The sequence below is a fragment of the Cherax quadricarinatus genome, chromosome 48, assembly GCF_038502225.1.
Source record: "Cherax quadricarinatus isolate ZL_2023a chromosome 48, ASM3850222v1, whole genome shotgun sequence".
NCBI classification, from domain to species: domain Eukaryota; kingdom Metazoa; phylum Arthropoda; class Malacostraca; order Decapoda; family Parastacidae; genus Cherax; species Cherax quadricarinatus.
The window spans coordinates 22,793,066-22,813,065 of record NC_091339.1 but is presented as its reverse complement, the minus strand read 5'-3'; the positions used below and the strand labels follow the sequence as shown (position 1 = coordinate 22,813,065).

General features: G+C 44.2%; 1 protein-coding gene across 7 annotated transcripts in view; it reads right to left on the bottom strand.

Annotated features, from left to right (window-relative positions):
* Positions 1–20,000, bottom strand: part of LOC128696080 (lachesin) — a 381,368-nt gene that overhangs the window by 46,117 nt on the left and 315,251 nt on the right. For all 7 annotated transcript variants that reach the window (XM_070094974.1, XM_070094973.1, XM_053787129.2 and 4 more), the window contains 2 exons: positions 5,445–5,554; positions 3,958–4,168 (listed from right to left, as the gene is read on the bottom strand). In XM_070094974.1, the coding sequence (XP_069951075.1) occupies positions 3,958–4,168; positions 5,445–5,554 (321 nt within the window). The remainder of the gene's footprint in view (positions 1–3,957; positions 4,169–5,444; positions 5,555–20,000) is intronic.

Sequence of the window (20,000 nt, the reverse complement as noted above, 5' to 3'; positions counted from 1 at the left end):
AAAGGTTTTTGTTAAAAGGTTTTTCACAAGTGATTTGAAGGTATTTACAAAACGTTTTTGGGTTACAAGTTTTTTCCAAAAAACATATTTTGGAAAGGCGCATTTCCCACTTTGTAACTTCCCCCACAACGTGCTTTAAAAAGGAATCGGGTCAATGTCTTTCGGGTCGGGGTATTTCATACAAAGGAAATCTACCCCTGTTTACCTTTAAAAAAGCATTTTGTCAAGGCACATTTGTTCATCCCGGATTTTTAAAAAGTGCTTTCCTTCCCAACGGTATTTTTTGGCCCCCTTTTCCCCCATTCGCCAAAAACCATTTTGGGCCAATAAGTGCATCTATTACGGGGGACTAACAAGTATCTTTCCCCCGGGGAAATCTATTACCTCCCCAATCCCGCTTCACACACAAGCACCTCCACCCCTGCATTTTTCCCCCCAAGGTGTTATCGGGGGGTGTTTAATAAGATTTGGCCACTGCATCTGGGAAGAGTTTTCTAACCAAATTTTTATCTATTATAAGGCATTTTTCACGCGATCGGGGCTAAGCGATCTTTTCCCCGGCATTTTGGCCAGGGCCCATCTTTACAAGGCATTGTTTGGGTAAAAGCGCATTTTCATTTTTGGTTTTGGCATCTACAATCGAAACGGCCAACGCTGCATTTTTTACACATTTTCCCCGCTGCACCTTGTCAAAAAATTGATTTTATTGCAGGCCCAAAAAACGCCCCCCATCAAACGCCTTTTAAAAATCTGGCACGCGCTTTCTTAAACGTTCAAGGCATCAAACCACGGGTCATTTCCCACAAGGCATTCCCCCTTTTACACATTCCAAAAAACCATCTTAACCTGCACCCACAAAAAGCACCTTCCCCTCCCCCCTTTTACAAGGCATTCACACAAACCCATCACACGTATTATCTTAAACTTTTCCATTCCCCACATACTCCACAATCCCAAAAGCCACCTGCATTCCACAAAAAATCTTTTTTGGGAAAAGGATCATTAAATTGCTTAATAAAAAAAAATTTCCCCCATTGCCCCCCAGGATTTTTCCCCCGCATTTGCTGGCTTTTTATTGCGCTTTTCCCAAACTATCTTTCGTTTTGCATCTATTGCGATTTTTTTCCCCGGCATCTTTCGCGATTACCCTAACGCTGACCCAAAGGAAAAGGCACTTTCGCGCATCCAATGCCGCATCTAAAACGATCAACGCCGCACGCCGCGCATCTGGCCCCCATTAGGCGCACCCGCCACATGTTTCCCCGGCCCCACGCGACTTTGGGTCGTTCCCCATTACCGCGCATTTTGCACGCCATCATTCCCATTATTACGTGCATCTATTAGACATTACAGCTTTTTATTAAACATTTTTTAAAAAAAGGGGTCTATTGGTGCATTTACACAAGGTATCTTTTGTATTTTAATTTTTCCCGGCTTTTCCACGGCATTCCCGGGCGATCCCAAAATATTTGGTGCGCCCCAAAAAGGGTTTTTTTGTCAGGATTACTCAGGTCACAAGGGGATTTTAAAAGATCTAACTGTTTTCATTACAATTTTTTGTATGTAGAACAATGATTTGCTACTGTTTCATATTTTTGACAATTAAAAACCCACGTTGTAGAATGTATTTTTTTACTTTAAAGGAGCCAAACAGTCCCACTCTTGAAAATTTTTTATGTCTTAGTTTTTCCCTTTTTTTAGTTTTTGGGAAGAATTATTTTTTGAAAATTTTTATTTGAAATTAGAATCAAAATGTCTGTTAAGGAATAATGCCACAAATGTGGCATTATTTAAACCTAGTGGTTTATTTAAACCAAGTGGTTTACTTACACCTAGTGGTTTATTTAAACCTAGTGCTTTATTTAAACCTAGTGCTTTATTTAAACCTAGTGCTTTATTTAAACCTAGTGCTTTATTTAAACCTAGTGCTTTATTTAAACCTATTCCTTTAAACCTACTGCCTTATTTAAACCTACTGCCTTATTAGCGGTTTCTTAACTTCATCTCTGCATAATTCAAGGTGTTCCATTTCATAAATATGCTTTGGATTAAAGTCCATTACGTATAATAATCTTAATTTTCTAATCATGCTTTCTGATTTTTTTTCAAATATCGCGAATACATCTGATGTCCAATTTGTTATATTTTAATCGCTAATCTTAATTCTTTGGCATATTATTTTTCACCTTATAAATATTATGTAAGATTTCTCTTTCCCGGGTTTTAGCTTATTATATTATTTTATACTATTACATTAATATTTGATTTGTTATGATTCCTGCGGCACATTCATAACAGTGTCACCAATCTTCTTACACACACACACACACACACACACACACACACACACACACACACACACACACACACACACACACACACACACACACACACACGCACACAGTGGGACCGGATAACATCTCCCCGTGGGTCCCTAGAGAGGAAGCAGAAATGCTGTGTGTCCCATTAACCACAGTCTTTAACACATCCCTTGAAACTGGGCAACTACCTGAGGTATGGAAGACGGCAAATGTAGTTCCCATTTTTAAAAAAGGAGACACAAAAGAGGCGCTAAGCTACAGACCCGTGTCACTGACGTGTATAGTATGCAAAGTCATGGAGAAGATTATCAGGAGGAGAGTGGTGGAGCACCTGGAATGGAACAAAAGTATAAATGACAACCACAACGGTTTCATGAAAGGCAAATCCTGCGTCACAAACCTTCTGTAGTTTTATGATAAAGTAACGTAAGTAAGAGATGAGAGAGAGGGGTGGTTTGATTGCATCTTCTTGGACTGCAAGAAGGCCTTTGACACAGTTCCTCACAAGAGATTAGTGCAGAAACTAGAGGATAAGGCGCGTATAACGGGAAAGGCACTTAAGTGGATCGGAGAATACCTGACAGGGAGGCAACAACGAGTCATGGTACGTGATGAGGTATCACAGTGGGCACCCGGGACGAGCGGGGTCCTACAGGGGTCGGTCCTAGGACCAGTGCTATTTTTGGTATATGTGAATGACATGATGTAGGGGATAGACTCAGAGGTGTCACTGTTCGCAGATCATGTGAAGTTAATGAGGAGAATTAAATCAGATGAGGATCAGGCAGGCCTTCAAAGAGACCTGGAGGACAGAAGGGTCAGGGGAGACATGATAACGACATACAAGATACTGCGCGGAATAGATTAGCATTCCGATACCTAAGTAAGGAATCTTTCAAGACAATGTACACCGTGAACGACAGGCACATACTGGAGTATGCAGCACCAGTTTGGAACCCGCACCAGGTCAAGCACGTCAAGAAGTAAGAGAAAGTACAAAGGTTTGCAACAAGGCTTGTCCCAGAGCTCAGGGGGATGTCGTACGAGGAAAGGGTGAGGGAAATCGGACTGACGACACTGGAGGACAGAAGGGTCAGGGGAGACATGATAACGACATACAAGATACTGCGCGGAATAGACAAGGTGGACAGAGATAGGATGTTCCAGAGAGGGGACACAGGAACAAGGGGTCACAACTGGAAGCTGAAGACTCAGACGAGTCACAGGGACGTTAGGAAGTATTTCTTCAGTCATAGAGTCGTCAGGAAGTGGAATAGCCTAGCAAGTGAAGTAGTGGATGCAGGAACCATACATAGTTTTAAGAAGAGGTATGATAAAGCCTAGGAAGCAGAGAGAGAGAGAGGACCTAGTAGCAATCAGTGAAGAGGAGGGGCCAGGAGCTGAGTATCGACCCCTGCAACCACAATTGGGTGAGTACAATTAGGTGAGTACACACACACACACACACACACACATACACACACACACACACACACACACACACACACACACACACACACACACACACACACACACACACACGCATGCACGCACGCACGCACGCGCGCATGCACACCACACAGGGCAAACAACAGACATACAAGAATGCAACACATGACAGCCGTGCGACACTTACCCACTACAGTGAGGTAGCCAGCGATGGTCATGGCTGAGGCTGTGTTGATCTGACACATGTATTTGCCAGTGTCCGTCTCCCTGACGTCGTTAATGTGCAGGTAGAAGGTCTTCTGGTGCTTGTCTCTGGTAACAGTGATACGCTCGTTGCGGGTTATCACATGACTTGACACAGTGAGGATGGCGGAGTTTTCGTAGTGGATCCACGCAACCTGAGGCAATTGCTCATGATATATATATATATATATATATATATATATATATATATATATATATATATATATATATATATATATTATATGTATTATATATATATATATATATATATATATATATATATATATATATGTGTGTGTGTGTGTGTGAGTGTGTGTGTGTGTGTGTGAGTGTGTGTGTGTGTGTGTCTGTGTGTCTGCGTGTGTGTGTGTGTGTTGTATTTAATCATGTACAAAAAAATAATAACAGTAAATTAACCCTCCCCTCCGAAAAAGAAAAATATTACAACTGTTATCAAAGTTTCTTAATTAAAATCAATTTACAGCTGTTCTTTCTTTCTGTCAGTGTTATCCCCTTCTAGGTCTCTTAATCCAGGGAGTTGGAGCTACTCTTTCCTTATATGGAATCTAATTGCCTTTCATTCCCTCAGACGCTGTATGACCACTATACGTTTATCACTATCCCATGGATGTAATAATAATAATAATAATGATAATAATAATAATAATAATAATAATAATAATAGCAATAATAAATATCAGTTCCCTGTTCTAGGCAATTTTTGTTTGTTCTATTATACAATAGTATAATTTTTTAATACTCTTTGTTAGAAGAGGAGCTAGAATAAATCAGATGTGGCTGGTAACTACCGTAGAATTATTCGCCATAATCTACTCTATGTGATGGATATAATTCTCTTTTATTTTGTAATGGTATATATAATTGAGTTTGAACCTGGACTGGTGCTGCAGTAATGGAAGATTAGTAAAGGTTATGGGTGAGGGTGATGGGTGAGGTGTAATGGTGATGGGTGCAGTGGTGGGGAATGTGGTGAAGATGGGGATAGGGTGATGGGAAAGTGAGGTAATGGAGTAGCGTGATGGGAGAGTGGAGTGATGGGTAGGCGGGGTGATGGTTAAATTGAGTGATGCGTGGCTAAAACGATGGGGGATTTGGATGATTGGTGAATAGGGCTGATAAGGATGTAAGGTGATGAGGAGTTGAATGACTGATTACATTTGTACTCACAAACCTTCCATTTCTAACACAACACTTCTGCGTTCCATCACATAGTGATGAATCTAGCATCACCATTCCCACACATAGTGGCGAATCTAGTATTTATTTCTCCCTCCATTAGATACTTCGGATCAAAAGGGTGCTAAATACCTGGTTATGAATAACGAACCATAAGTTACCACTCTTGTATGTCCTAGGCTCAAGAAGGTGTTATATTCTTTTAGAAAAAAGAAGCTGATGGTTGGAACTTACCTTATGGGAGCCGAGGTTGTCGACTCTACAGGCGAACCGAACGTTTCTGCCTTCTGAGACTGTCTGGTTCTGAATCTCTGCGAGAAACACTGGATCTCTGGACATGACCCCTGCGGAGACGAGAGATAGATGTTAAGATGATGTTAAGAGGAGGGAGATGATATGAGGGAGGGAGAGGTGATGTGAAGGAGGGAGAGGGATGATATGAGAGTAAGGGAGATGGTGCGAGGCAAGGAATGAGGTGTTATGAGGGAGAGAAAATGTAAAGAAGGAAGAAATTGTGTGAAGGAGGGAGAAAGATGGTATCTAGGAGGGGAGGTGCGATGGTGTGGAGGGAGAGATGTTAAATATTGTTAAAAAGAGGGAGAGACAATGAGATGAGACAGAGATGCTTAAACCATGTTAGTGAAGACATTCACGTCAGGAGGGTAGCCATGATGTTAATGGAAATGACGTGGTGGGTACAGGTGATGCAATAATATACAGTTTGTGACAAAAAAGTTTACAGACTACACAACCTCAACAACAACACGTCCAATAACCACCACAACCACTAAACTACCACAACTACATAACCACCATAACCCCACTCGCCCTCTTTACTACAACCACTTTATTCCTCTTTACTACTATGCTCGCTACCTGTCCACTCCCCCTCCCCTCTCCTTCCCCTCCTCTTCCTTCTATCATTTCCTTATGAGTAATTTTCTTGTTTTCTTTTACACAGAAGTGTAAATCTGGTCCTGCATCGCCACGTCCGCTGTAAATCGGCTTAAGTGTGTCGTTAAGCCGGGACAGGAGGCTGGGAGGGGGTGTGAGGTGGAGGACGGGAAGAGGGAGGGGGTCATACTCGCAAATTGTTTCTTAACACTTAGCTACCTTACTCATGCCTTTCTTGTCCACGTGTAAGAGGTGCTGAGGGGGGTGATCGGGCGGGAAGATTAATGAGGGGGGAGAGTCCTGAGAGGGGAGAGGGGGAGAGAGTGTTGGGAGGGGAGAAGGGAAGAATAGTGCTATGGTGTGGCTGGGATGGGCGAGGAAGGGATAGGGTGTAAGAGAGCTGGGGTGTGTGTGTGTGAGGGATGGGAAAAGTGAGGGGGTATGGGTGAGGGATGAGGAAGAGTGAGGGGGAGTAAGGGAGGGATGGGGAAGAGTGAGGGGAGTAAGGGAGGGATGGGGAAGAGTGAGGGGGAGTAAGGGAGGGATGGGGAAGAGTGAGGGGAGTAAGGGAGGGATGGGGAAGAGTGAGGGGGAGTAAGGGAGGGATGGGGAAGAGTGAGGGGGAGTAAGGGAGGGATGGGGAAGAGTGAGGGGGAGTAAGGGAGGGATGGGGAAGAGTGAGGGGGAGTAAGGGAGGGATGGGGAAGAGTGAGGGGGAGTAAGGGAGGGCTGGGGAAGAGTGAGGGGGAGTAAGGGAGGGATGGGGAAGAGTGAGGGGGAGTAAGGGAGGGATGGGGAAGAGTTAGGGGGAGTACGGGAGGGATGGGGAAGAGTGAGGGGGAGTAAGGGAGGGATGGGGAAGAGTGAGGGGGAGTAAGGGAGGGATGGGGAAGAGTGAGGGGGAGTAAGGGAGGGATGGGGAAGAGTGAGGGGGAGTAAGGGAGGGATGGGGAAGAGTGAGGGGGAGTAAGGGCGGGATGGGGAAGAGTGAGGGGGAGTAAGGGAGAGATGGGGAAGAGTGAGGGGGAGTAAGGGAGGGCTGGGGAAGAGTGAGGGGGAGTAAGGGAGGGTTGGGGAAGTGTGAGGGGGAGTAAGGGAGGGATGGGGAAGAGTGAGGGGGAGTAAGGGAGGGATGGTGAAGAGTGAGGGGGAGTAAGGGAGGGATGGGGAAGAGTGAGGGGGAGTAAGGTAGGGATGGGGAAGAGCGAGGGGGAGTAAGGGAGGGATGGGGAAGAGTGAGGGGGAGTAAGGGCGGGATGGGGAAGAGTGAGGGGGAGAAAGGGAGGGATGGGGAAGAGTGAGGGGGAGTAAGGGAGGGATGGGGAAGAGTGAGGGGGAGTAAGGGAGGGTTGGGGAAGAGTGAGGGGGAGTAAGGGACGGATGGGGAAGAGTGAGGGGGAGTAAGGGAGGGATGGGGAAGAGTGAGGGGGAGTAAGGGAGGGATGGGGAAGAGTGAGGGGAGTAAGGGAGGGATGGGGACGAGTGAGGGGGAGTAAGGGAGGGATGGGGAAGAGTGAGGGGAGTAAGGGAGGGATGGGGAAGAGTGAGGGGGAGTAAGGGAGGGATGGGGAAGAGTGAGGGGGAGTAAGGGAGGGATGGGGAAGAGTGAGGGGGAGTAAGGGAGAGATGGGGAAGAGTGAGGGGGAGTAAGGGAGGGATGGGGAAGAGTGAGGGGGAGTAAGGGAGGGATGGGGAAGAGTGAGGGGAGTAAGGGAGGGATGGTGAAGAGTGAGGGGGAGTAAGGGAGGGATGGGGAAGAGTGAGGGGGAGTAAGGGAGGGATGGGGAAGAGCGAGGGGGAGTAAGGGAGGGATGGGGACGAGTGAGGGGGAGTAAGGGAGGGATGGGGAAGAGTGAGGGGAGTAAGGGAGGGATGGGGAAGAGTGAGGGGGAGTAAGGGAGGGATGGGGAAGAGTGAGGGGGAGTAAGGGAGGGATGGGGAAGAGTGAGGGGGAGTAAGGGAGGGATGGGGACGAGTGAGGGGGAGTAAGGGAGGGATGGGGAAGAGTGAGGGGAGTAAGGGAGGGATGGGAAAAGTGAGGGGGAGTAAGGGAGTGATGGGGAAGAGTGAGGGGGAGTAAGGGAGGGATGGGGAAGAGTGAGGGGGAGTAAGGGAGGGATGGGGAAGAGTGAGGGGGAGTAAGGGAGGGATGGGGAAGAGTGAGGGGGAGTAAGGGAGGGATGGGGAAGAGAGGGGAGTAAGGGAGGGATGGGGAAGAGTAAGGGAGGGATGGGGAAGAGTGAGGGGGAGTAAGGGAGGGATGGGGAAGAGTGAGGGGGAGTAAGGGAGGGATGGGGAAGAGTAAGGGAGGGATGGGGAAGAGTGAGGGGGAGTAAGGGAGGGATGGTGAAGAGTGAGGGGGAGTAAGGGAGGGATGGGGAAGAGTGAGGGGGAGTAAGGGAGGGATGGGGAAGAGTGAGGGGGAGTAAGTGAAGGATGGGGATGAGTGAGGGGGAGTAAGGGAGGGATGGGAAAGAGTGAGGGGGAGTAAGGGAGGGATGGGGAAGAGTGAGGGGGAGTAACGGAGGGATGGGGAAGAGTGAGGGGGAGTAAGGGATGGATGGGGATGAGTGAGGGGGAGTAAGGGAGGGATGGGGAAGAGTGAGGGGGAGTAAGGGAGGGATGGGGAAGAGTGAGGGGGAGTAAGGGAGGGATGGGGATGAGTGAGGGGGAGTAAGGGAGGGATGGGGAAGAGTGAGGGGGAGTAAGGGAGGGATGGGGAAGAGTGAGGGGAGTAAGGGAGGGATGGGGACGAGTGAGGGGGAGTAAGGGAGGGATGGGGAAGAGTGAGGGGAGTAAGGGAGGGATGGGGAAGAGTGAGGGGGAGTAAGGGAGGGATGGGGAAGATTGAGGGGGAGTAAGGGAGGGAGGGGGAAGCGTGTGGGGGAGTAAGGGAGGGATGGGGAAGAGTGAGGGGGAGTAAGGGAGGGATGGGGAAGAGTGACGGGGAGTAAGGGTGGGATGGGGAAGAGTGAGGGGGAGTAAGGGAGGGATGGGGAAGAGTGAGGGGGACTAAGGGAGGGATGGGGAAGAGTGAGGGGGAGTAAGGGAGGGATGGGGAAGTGAGGGGGAGTAAGGGAGGGATGGGGAAGAGTGAGGGGGAGTAAGGGAGGGATGGGGAAGTGAGGGGGAGTAAGGGAGGGATGGGGAAGAGTGAGGGGGAGTAAGGGAGGGATGGGGAAGTGATGGGGAGTAAGGAACGGATGGGGAAGAGTGAGGGGGAGTAAGGGAGGGATGGGGAAGAGTGAGGGGGAGTAAGGGAGGGATGGGGAAGTGAGGGGGAGTAAGGGAGGGATGGGGAAGAGTGAGGGGGAGAAAGGGAGGGATGGGGAAGTGATGGGGAGAAAGGGATGGATGGGGAAGAGTGAGGGGGAGTAAGGGAGGGATGGGGAAGAGTGAGGGGGAGTAGGGGAGGGATGGGGAAGAGTGAGGGGGAGTAAGGGAGGGATGGGGAAGAGTGACGGGGAGTAAGGGAGGGATGAGGAAGTGAGGGGGAGTAAGGGAGGGATGGGGAAGAGTGAGTGGGAGTAAGGGAGGGATGGGGAAAGAATGCTGGGTTAAGTTATAAAAATCAGCAGCTGTATTACTTTTTATAATCAGGGGAAAGTGTTACACTGTATGGAACATATAATGGCTGTGCAGTTGGTGGCGATCCTATTATGACTGAAAGCAGGACAGGCCCGGTTTTTGTATCAAGATCCCCATCCCGGCATCAAGGCGCCTTCCTGGAAACATATGGTAATCATCAGTAATTGACACTTCCCTGAGACAACCTATTGGTTAGAGTGGCAGGTGTAGTGTGTTGATAGTCAGTTTTGTCATCTGATCGCTGCTTCCCACTTTTATCGTCACCCTTTCTCCTGACCTGCTTTTTGTTTTTCATTCGCCTTTCCTGTCTTCTGACATTCTCCTTACTTCTTATTATTTCCTAGTAGAGGTCAATATGCCTACTGCAGTACTTCTTTTGTCTCGACACGAATGAAAAGACACTCCCTTCTGCCGTATTTTGTTTGAACTAACCACAGGATGGCAGTTACCAAATGACTCGGAATACTTCAAACATTGTTTTGTTGTGATACCCGACACTCAGTATTACTTGACCGGTAGTATGGTTGTCGTTCGTGTTGTGACGCGTGTGTGCAAGGTACCAGCAGTTGTTTCTTACCAGGCAGCATACATAGTGCCAGCCGCACCAGTGAACGTGTCATCACGTGACAAAGACTAGTGTCAGGTTAACTTTCCTGATGAATGCAATAACAACAACAAAGGGAGAATAGGGAAGAGGAGTTATGGGGAAAATGGGACGAGAGGGAACGGGAGTGAGGAAGAATGAAACTGTTAGTGGTAATGAAAGAGGGGGATAGAGTAAGAGAAGGAATGGGATAAAATGAGAGAGAGAAAGAGAAAGAGGATGGGGGTTGAAGGGAGGTTGGTATGTTAGTGTACTCAAACAAACACTCATATCAAACGAGCACAATTTCACAGCACCAGAGAATTAATGTTCACCAGCAAAGTGTAATGACGACGTTGGGAAGGCCGTTGCGTTCACAATGGGAGCCGTTGCATCCACAACGCATGCCGTTGCGTCCGTAACAGGTGACGTTACGTTCACAACCGAAGTTGTTCAATCCACAAAGGTAGCCGTTGCGTCCAAAGGGTATTTAGTTGCGTCCAAAATGGATGCAGTTATAACGGTTTTGTTTTGTCACACAGGATGCAAGTATGTATTTTTAGTGTTTAAAGGGACGCAAATATTCTTACTGATAAACAGGACTCAAGAATGCTTGCGTCTTATTTAACAGTAGGAATGCTTGCGTCTTATTTAACAGTAAGAATCCTTGCGTCTCGTTTAACAATAAGAATCCTTACGTCTTGTCTAACAGAATCCTTGCTTCTCGTTCAACATTAACAATTCTTACGTCCCGTTAAGGGGTAACTATGCTCATCTTTTCAATAAAGAGTAAAGGAGCGCCCGTAGAGACGATATTTGCTGCTCCAATAGCAGCACTTTTAATGAAAATCTCTTGATAAATTGAAACATTAATCTTGACGTTGGTGCAAAAATAGCATATATTCCGACTTGTGGTGGAGAGTGTGGTGGCGCTGGTGTTTCTGGTAGATGGTGGTGGTAACTGTGATTGTGGTAGAGGGGATGGTGGTGGTAATTGTGGTTTGTGGGAGACGATGGTGGTTTTTATAGTTTATTATGGTCCTGCATTGAGGTTTAAGGCGATGGTGCTTGTGGTGATAATTGTGGTTGATGAGAGGGAGTGCTTGTGGTAGATGGTGTTGGGTGTAACCGAGGTTTGTAGTCGATGGCGGTGGTAAGTGTGATGATTGTGGTAGATGGTGGTGGTAAACGTGATTGATTGTGATACCTTGGCTTTGGTTAATGGTTGTGGTGTTAATTGTGGGTTACTGTGGAAGATTGTGATAGAGAGTGTTGGTGGTGATTATGGTTTGTGTTAGACGGTGGTATTTATTGTGATATATTGTGGTTAATGGGATATTTTCTTCATGGGGGATATATATATATATATATATATATATATATATATATATATATATATATATATATATATATATATATATATATATATATATATATATATATATATATATATATATATATATATATATATATATATATATATATATATATATATATATATATATATATATATATATATATATATATATATATATATATATATATATATATATATATATATATATATATATATATATATATATATATATATATATATATATATATATATATATATATATATATATATATATATATATATATATATATATATATATATATATATATATATATATATATATATATATATATATATATATATATATATATATATATATATATATATATATATATATATATAGAGTATATATATATATATATATATATATATATATATTTATATATATCAAATTCTACTTATTAAGTGTCCCCGATGTACCCCCTCGAAATTTTCATTTGATGGTTTTTTTTTGTGGGGGGGGAGGTAATTTGATTATGGCTTCAGTTGTTTTATTTTTCAGAAATGTATATGCAAATTTGTGATAACATCAGCTCCCGGTGGCTGGGTTTTGAAATCTTTTTTATGATAGTCTTGGGTAATTTTATTTAAATATTTCGCTAATGGTAAAAAGTAAGAAGGTTAATGGTGATTATATTTTGCAATAACAAGTACAGAATGCTCGGGAAAAATGTTAGTATTTGTTAAATATCAGTATTTCTCTCTTCTGTTTCTTTAAATTACCCTCATTCCTTTTATCATCAATTTTCTATAGTTTTTCTATCTCCCTTGTTACCTCCCGTATCTCCTTTTGACTCTCTCTCTTCCCCCGTCTTCTCTTCCTCTCCTGAAAAGAAGAAAAAAACTGTTTGTTGTGTTAGCCTGGCTGGTCGACTGCTGGCTGATGCATCATGCAACTACCCGTCTTTATGCTGAATGACCTACACGGGTTAAGCGCTCCATATACATAAATTAATTAAATTATCCTTCATTCGTCACTCCCAAAATCCGATCCTCTTTCTTTTCCTCTTCTTTTTTTCTCTACATTTATACTCTCTTTCCTCTTCACTCTTCTTTCCATTTCCAGTCCTGTCATTCTCCATTCTCCGCCTCCTCCTCCTCCTCCATCTCCAACTCGTTCTCCGTCTTCTCCACCACTTCCTATTCGTCCTTCTCCTCCTCCTTGCCCTTCTGGTCCTCCTCTCTCATCCTCCTCCTTCCTGCTCTCCCTCACACGCCACACCAGTTTCTAGATGATAGTTTATGAAGCAACTCTAAGTCAGCCATGACAGTAGGCTGGAATTTTACAACTTCTTGTCAGAAGTGTGAAAAAAGTTGTTTTATTGGACTTTAATGATTCTGGAGATATTTATTGGCGAATTCTAAGAGAGAGAGAGACAGACAGACAGACAGACGGAGAGAGAGAGAGAGAGAGAGAGAGAGAGATTATAAATGAGTTGCGGTAGGTAATGTATCTTAGCTTGTAAATAAAAATAGAAACTCTTTGCCTATTTTTTTTAAAACTCTTGTATAAGAAAGGGGGTGAAAGAGAGAGAGAGAGAGAGAGAGAGAGAGAGAGAGAGAGTTGGGTATAAGCTGTTGGGTATAAGCAAGAGCTTATTATTTAAACAATGGTAAAATATGTAAGTAGCTAAATTTACGAAACAAGAGAGTATCAGTGAAAGAGGAAGAAAAATAGTGAAAATGAGGGAGGTGGGAGAGGATATTGAAGAGGAAGGGGAGAGGGTAATACAAGAATACAATGACCATATAAACTGACAAGCTGGGAAGCATCAATAGACGGAGGAGGAAACAATAGAGTGGTAATAATTTGCACAAGGGGATTGCCAATGAATAAGACAATGGAAGCAATGACAAGGAAAAAAAACAGGACGAACAGAAACAAGCAAGGAAAAGGTTACCGCAAGAAAATCAAGTAATCCCTTTGAAAGTACTGGGGCGAGACTTTGTGAGTCCTCCTAAGAAGAGATAATGACGCACAAGACAGAAAAAAGAAGAGAAGGGGAAAGGAGAGAAAAAAAGAAACGTTATTGGGAGATTGTTGCTAGAGGCAGGTGAAGTAGGAAGAGGAAGTTTTAAGGAGCAAGTGAGAAGCATCTGCATGGTCTGCAGAGGGAGAGGGTGAAACATAAGGCTAGGAAGGAGAGGAGAAGAAGGGTGAAGTAGAGGGTGAGACAGAAGAGGGAGAGAGAGAGAGAGAGAGAGAGAGGAAGGGTGAAATATAAGGCTAGGGAGAAGGAGAGGAAAAATAAAGGTGAAGTAGAAGGTGAGAGAGGAGAGAGAGAGAGGGAGGGGGAAACATAAGGCTAGGGAGGAGACAAGAAGGGTGAAGCAGGTGAGAGAGGAGAGGGAGAGGAAGAGGAAGGGTGAATCAGGAGAGGGAGAAGGAGAGGATGAGTAAAACAGAAGAAGGGGGAGAGGAAAAGTGAAACAGGAGAGGGAGAGTGGTTGTGAAAGGTGACATAGAGACAATATCAGTAAAGGGTAACTCTGCCTTGTAATGACAAGTGGCTAGGGGGATGCTAAATGGAAATTATAAAAAAACAAAGAAAGAGGGAGAGAGAGAGAAAGAGGAAGAAACAATATTAGATTCACAATGAAAGGAAAATAGTTGAAAAGGAAGGGGAAAGTGGGTTATGAAGGAGGGATAGGTGGAATGTGAAATGGAGAGGAAGAAGGAGGCAAAAGTTGGGTGAGGAAGAGGAGGAGGAGGTAGGGGAAAATGACGATAGGGAAGAAATTAGGATGGGAAAGCAGAATTGAAGATTATGAATTGTGGAACGGGAAATAGGGAGCCAGATAAGAAATAACTGAAATAAATGAAAGGTTATTCAAGAAAAGGAAATATATAGGGAAAGGAACTATGGGAAAATGCAAGAGAAATAAGTAACTGGGAATGGTATGAAATGGAGGAAAGGGAGGGAGAGGAGGACAATAAATGTATACAGTGTTTGTGAAAGCTTGTTTGAATGTAAACAATTATCACACCTACCAGACCATCTCTGAGAGAGTGAGAGAGAGAAAGAGAGAGAGAGAAAGAGAGAGAGAGAAAGCTGTTCTCGGAACAAACCAGCAGGATCTCTGAATTAGTGAACACACTCACACTCACACGTCACCACTCAGCTACTCCTATCTCGGCCCAGCAGGTGGTATTGTTCCTTATGCAAGACCACAGACCTACATCCCTGCAGCTGCCTCGGTGCCCTACCTCTCTCAAGGGCAGGCACGTTACACACCCACACACCCACCACCTCAAGCTGAACACATGATGAGGAGCCAGTCTATCAGCATCCTGTCGGCCAACATTAGAAGTTTCATTACTAATGTTGGAGAACTCACACACAGTTTTGTGAACACTCGACGTCCAGACATGATAGCTGTTGTTGAAACATTTTTGGATGACAGGACTCCAGAAAATTTTGCAAGAATTGCTGGCTGCAACTCATGAATGAGAAAAGACCGGCAAGGGCAAGGAGGAGGTGTTGCTGTGTGCTTCTCTAAAAGTGTACATGCCCAGCACATTGATGTTGCTATCCTTACTCATCTTGAAATGATGTTCTTCAAGCTATGCATAAACACTAGTACCTCTGTACTAGCATGTGTAATGTACAGACCTCAGTGGTAACATGCAGACCCCATCAACTTCCTAATGGAAAATGTGGCCTCCCTTTTCTCCAACACAACTGTCAACATATCATAATTGTTGCTGACCTCAACCAACACCTTATACAGAGGGACTTTGATGACCTTCTTGCGGTATTTGACATGAGAAACGTTGTTGATTTCCCTACTCACATCTCTGGCTCCTCCCTTGACCCAGTAGTGAGTGATCTGGCAGAAGGTATAGTCACTTGTCAACCCATCGGCTACGTTGGATCATCTGACCACAAGGCTGTTTTTACGACACTTAAGATCCCAACAGATTGAGGTGAGGAGTCCACACGCACAACTTGGCTATGGGAAAGAGGTAATTGGCCAGCCTTTTGCTCTGAGCTCGCCACCACCGATTGGAATGCTCTTCTCCAAGGGGATGATGAAACCAAGTGGAAGCCTTCACTGTACACATCATTAATCTACAACAAGAACACATTCCTCACTGGCAATATGTGACGAAGCCTACGGATCAGCCTTGGTTTGGCTTTCGTTGTAGAGAGGCTGCTACTGCTAAGTACAAGGCATGGCGAAGGTATAAGAGACATCCTACTACCTATAACAGGAAATTGAACATATACCTGTAGGTATATGCGTGAAGTTCAAAAGTGGGCCATCGCTAAATGGGAGGTGGACACAAAAAGAAAGCTAGCATCAGGTAGAGTAGGCTCCAAAACCTGGTGGTCCCTGGTCAGGGGCAGACAAGGTTATCTGCCTGATGAACTCATTCCACCTCTAAATCGACAGGATGGGACCACCTCTACTAGTAGTCTCAAGAAAGCGGACCTATTTGCCAAACACTTTGCTATCAAAATGCAAGTTCCTGATCCAGCAAGAGACCCTCCTTGGCTAGCTGCAAAAACTGTGTCAAAACTGTCAGTGGTGACAGTAAGGCAGGAGGTGTATTTCCATCTTAAATCGCTTGACCAAGAAAAGGCTATGGGCCCAGACAAGTTGAGCCCAAGATTGCTGAGATGTGCAGACTAGCTAGCAGCACCTCTAACTTGCATGTTTCAGCACTGCCTACGACAGTGTAAATGGCCTTCTCTGTGGAAAGAGGCAAATGTAGTCCATGATCACAAAAAGAAGAGCAGAGCAGAAATCAGCAACTACAGACCAGTGTCACTCCTGTCAATCACTGGCAAGATCCTTGAGACAATAATCTCAAGACAAATGGCAGAGTTTTTTTGACTACCACTCACTACTTTGTGACCGTCAATATGGTTTCAGGAAAGGTTACTCTGCTGCTGATCTGTTGTTAAGCCTCTCCACTAAATGGCACCAGTCACTGGATGAATCCAAAGTCAGCTGTGCGGTAGCACTGGACATTGCTGGTGCTTTCGACCGGCTGTGGCACCAGGGCGTCTTAGCAAAACTGCAAGCACTGGGAATTGCAGGCTCTACGCTATGTCTCCTCAGTGATTACCTTCATAGTAGATCTCTAAGGGTAGTTCTCAGTGGAACAGAATCAGCAAGACATCCTAGTGGGGCAAGTGTTCCACAAGGAAGCGTGCTGGGACCATTGTTATGGACTGTCTACTTCAATGACCTTCTTCATCTCATCCCAGAATTCTATGCATATGCAGACGACTGTAGACTGACATTCACTTATCCAAGAGAAGAAATGCCAGCTGCTCTAAGCTACATCAATCACCAGCTAAGAGCTGTATCAGCTTTGGGAAACAGATGGCAAGTAACATTTGCACCTGAGAAAACAAATGATGATGGTCTCTAGGCACAATGATGGTATTGCCGGTGCAGTAGTAAGTATGAATGGGAGGGTGTTGGTACCTGGGGAAGAAGTTGATATCCTTGTGGTGAAATTTGACTCCAAACTGACCATGAAGAACCACGTTGTAAATCTTGCAAACAGTGCATCTGCTTGACAGTAGGGGTTGCAAGATTCTGTATGAGACACAAGTACGCTCACACCTTTAGTATGCTCCACTTTCTAGGTTTGCCTGCCCCATCTCTCATTTGCGACTGCTTGACAGCGTAGAGAACAGAGCAAGACGTCTCATCTCTCGCCTGGTCCCATCCTGGATAGATCTGTCATTTCAGCAGAGCCTTCAACACAGGAGGGATGTGGGTGGCCTTACTGTTATGTACAAGGCCATTATTGTCAAAGTACCACACTTGAATCCACTTCGAGGAGAGCGAGAAGCAAGCTTCTGTACCACAAGACGGGCAGAAAGCAGCAACTTCACTCTGTCTGTACCCTTCTCCAGAACATCACTTCATCTGAGATCATTTATCCCGAAGATGACTCGAGTCTGGAACACATTCGTACAGCATTATGATGTCAACGAGATAAAGTCAGTTGATCAAATGAAAATGCTGGCTCACAGATGGCTCCAACTTCATCCTGTTCCCTACTTGTATGTTTCATAACAATAAAAATACTTGTATATATCATAACACTAAAAATGCTTTCAAATGAGCTGATGTAGGTAACAGCTCTTAGCTTGTCAATAAAGTTAGGAATCCTTAACCTGTAAATAGCTTGTCAATAAAGCTAGGGATCCTTAACCTAACCTTGTGCAAAGAAAAAAAACAGATGATGTAGGTAACAGACAGCTCTTGGCTTGTAAGTAAGGTTAGGAATGCTTAGACTAACCTTGTAAAACCTTGTGTAAAGAGAGAGAAAGAGACAAACATGCAGTTATAAGATGGCTACATCATAGTTATTACCGTTGATGGTTTCTCAGTGAGTATATTCTCTCTCTCTCTCTCTCTCTCTCTCTCTCTCTCTCTCTCTCTCTCTCTCTCTCTCTCTCTCTCTCTCTCTCTCCCTCCCTCCCTCCCTCCCTCCCTCCCTCCCTCTCTCCCTCCCTCCCTCGCTCCCTCGCTCCCTCCCTCTCCCGGTCCCCCTCCTCCCTCTCCACCACTTCACCACGTTGCTAATCTTCTGTCTCCTAGTCTCCTCCCCTTGAATCGATACAGAAACCTTCCAGTTACACTCAGGATAAAGGATTGGATTCCATTCTTATGATACTGGATCCTTTTATTCAACGTGGAACACGAGATCCGATCCGATTAGATGTAGGAATGTAGCATTATACTTTTCTCCTTAAGGATTCTCCTTTATTTTTGTCCTTAGTCTGTGATCCTTGTTTACGTTCAGTTTGCATTGCCAGTTTATGCATTACTGTTTTTGTTATAACGCTGGTAAATGGACAGATAATCAGAAGAGGTAAATATAAGTATGAGAAGAAGAAACGAGAGTAGAGTGAGAGCAAAATTGTGAAGGAAAGGCTGAGGAGAATTGATAAACGAATGAATAAAAGAAAATTGAAGATCGAAGGAGTGAAGAAAACTTTGAGGAAATTGAAAGAAAAGATAAAGAATCAAAAGTAAAAGATGCAGAAAAATAAATATATAATAAAAAATAGTAATTACAATAATAATGATTATTAATATAAGGAGGAACAACATATAGATAAAATAGAGGTGGAAGAAGAACAACAGAGAGAACAAGAAGAATAAAAAGGTAAAAAAAAATCTAAGGAAAAAAGTATAAAAGTCAAAGAGAAACATGTGCATAAAAGGAGTAATATAAACATGACAGAGAAGAAGCATAAAAGACAAATAACAATAATAATAAGATAAAAGGTAAAACACAAGAAAATCGTGGCCTGCGGTAATGCTATTCATGACGTCCTTTTGCTCATATGGAGATTACGATGAGCAGCGGTAATGTGTGTTTTTATATTCAGTTGAGAGAGTAATAAACGCTTGGCCACACCAGACGTGTAGGAGACTAGTGGAGGCGAGAGAGAGAGAGAGAGAAGAGAGAGGGAGAGAGAGTCAACTAGCTGTATGGTGTGTAAGGTCCATATGCAAATGAGTCCTGGACTACGAAGAAGGTAAAAAAAAATATGGCATGCAGCGAGACCCATAAAAGCGAGAATTTTGGGTCGGTTAGCGTCCAGTGTTGAAGATTAATCGCATCATCGAAGCTTGCTGAGAGGCCCTCCCTCCTTCCCTCCATCTCTGTATTCTTTACTCCCTCCACATTCTTCCCTTCCTCCTTCCTCTGCTTCTTTTTTTCGTTTATCTTTATACCCTGTTTTCCTTCTGTCTTACGTCCTTGGCGCTCTTTCCTCTTTCCATGCCTTTCTTAACATTCCTTCCTCTTTCCATACCTCTTTGGCCTCCCTTCTTCCTTATCGTCTTGGTCTCCCTTCCTCTATCCATACTTCTTTGACTTCCCTTCCTCTTTTATATCTCTGGATTACCCTTCTCCTTCCTTGTCTTCCATTATTCTTACTTTTCCTGCCCTCTTCCATTCCTTTTCCTCACTTTTTTCTTATCATCATTTTATACTTCATTGATAATTTCCTCTCTGTTGTTTCTCTCTCTTTCCTCACTAGTGACCTTCCTGTCTCTCTTCTTCACTTTCTTTGCTCCTTTCTCCTTTCTCCACCATCATTCGTTACCCTTGAGCACTCTTACACATCCTTCTCCTTTTCTTTCTTTGCTCCTTTTTTTCATTTACTCCTCTCTTTTCCCCGTATACTCTTATCATTATTTTCTTTCACAAAGTTTCGGTATTTATTCTATTGTTTGTTGTTCTGAATTGATTTAATATTTCTGTCCCAGTTTATTTGATAAAGTAGTTACTGGTGCAGATTTATTTGGCATAGAATTTAGATTTATTCTTTCTGTATTAGTGTAG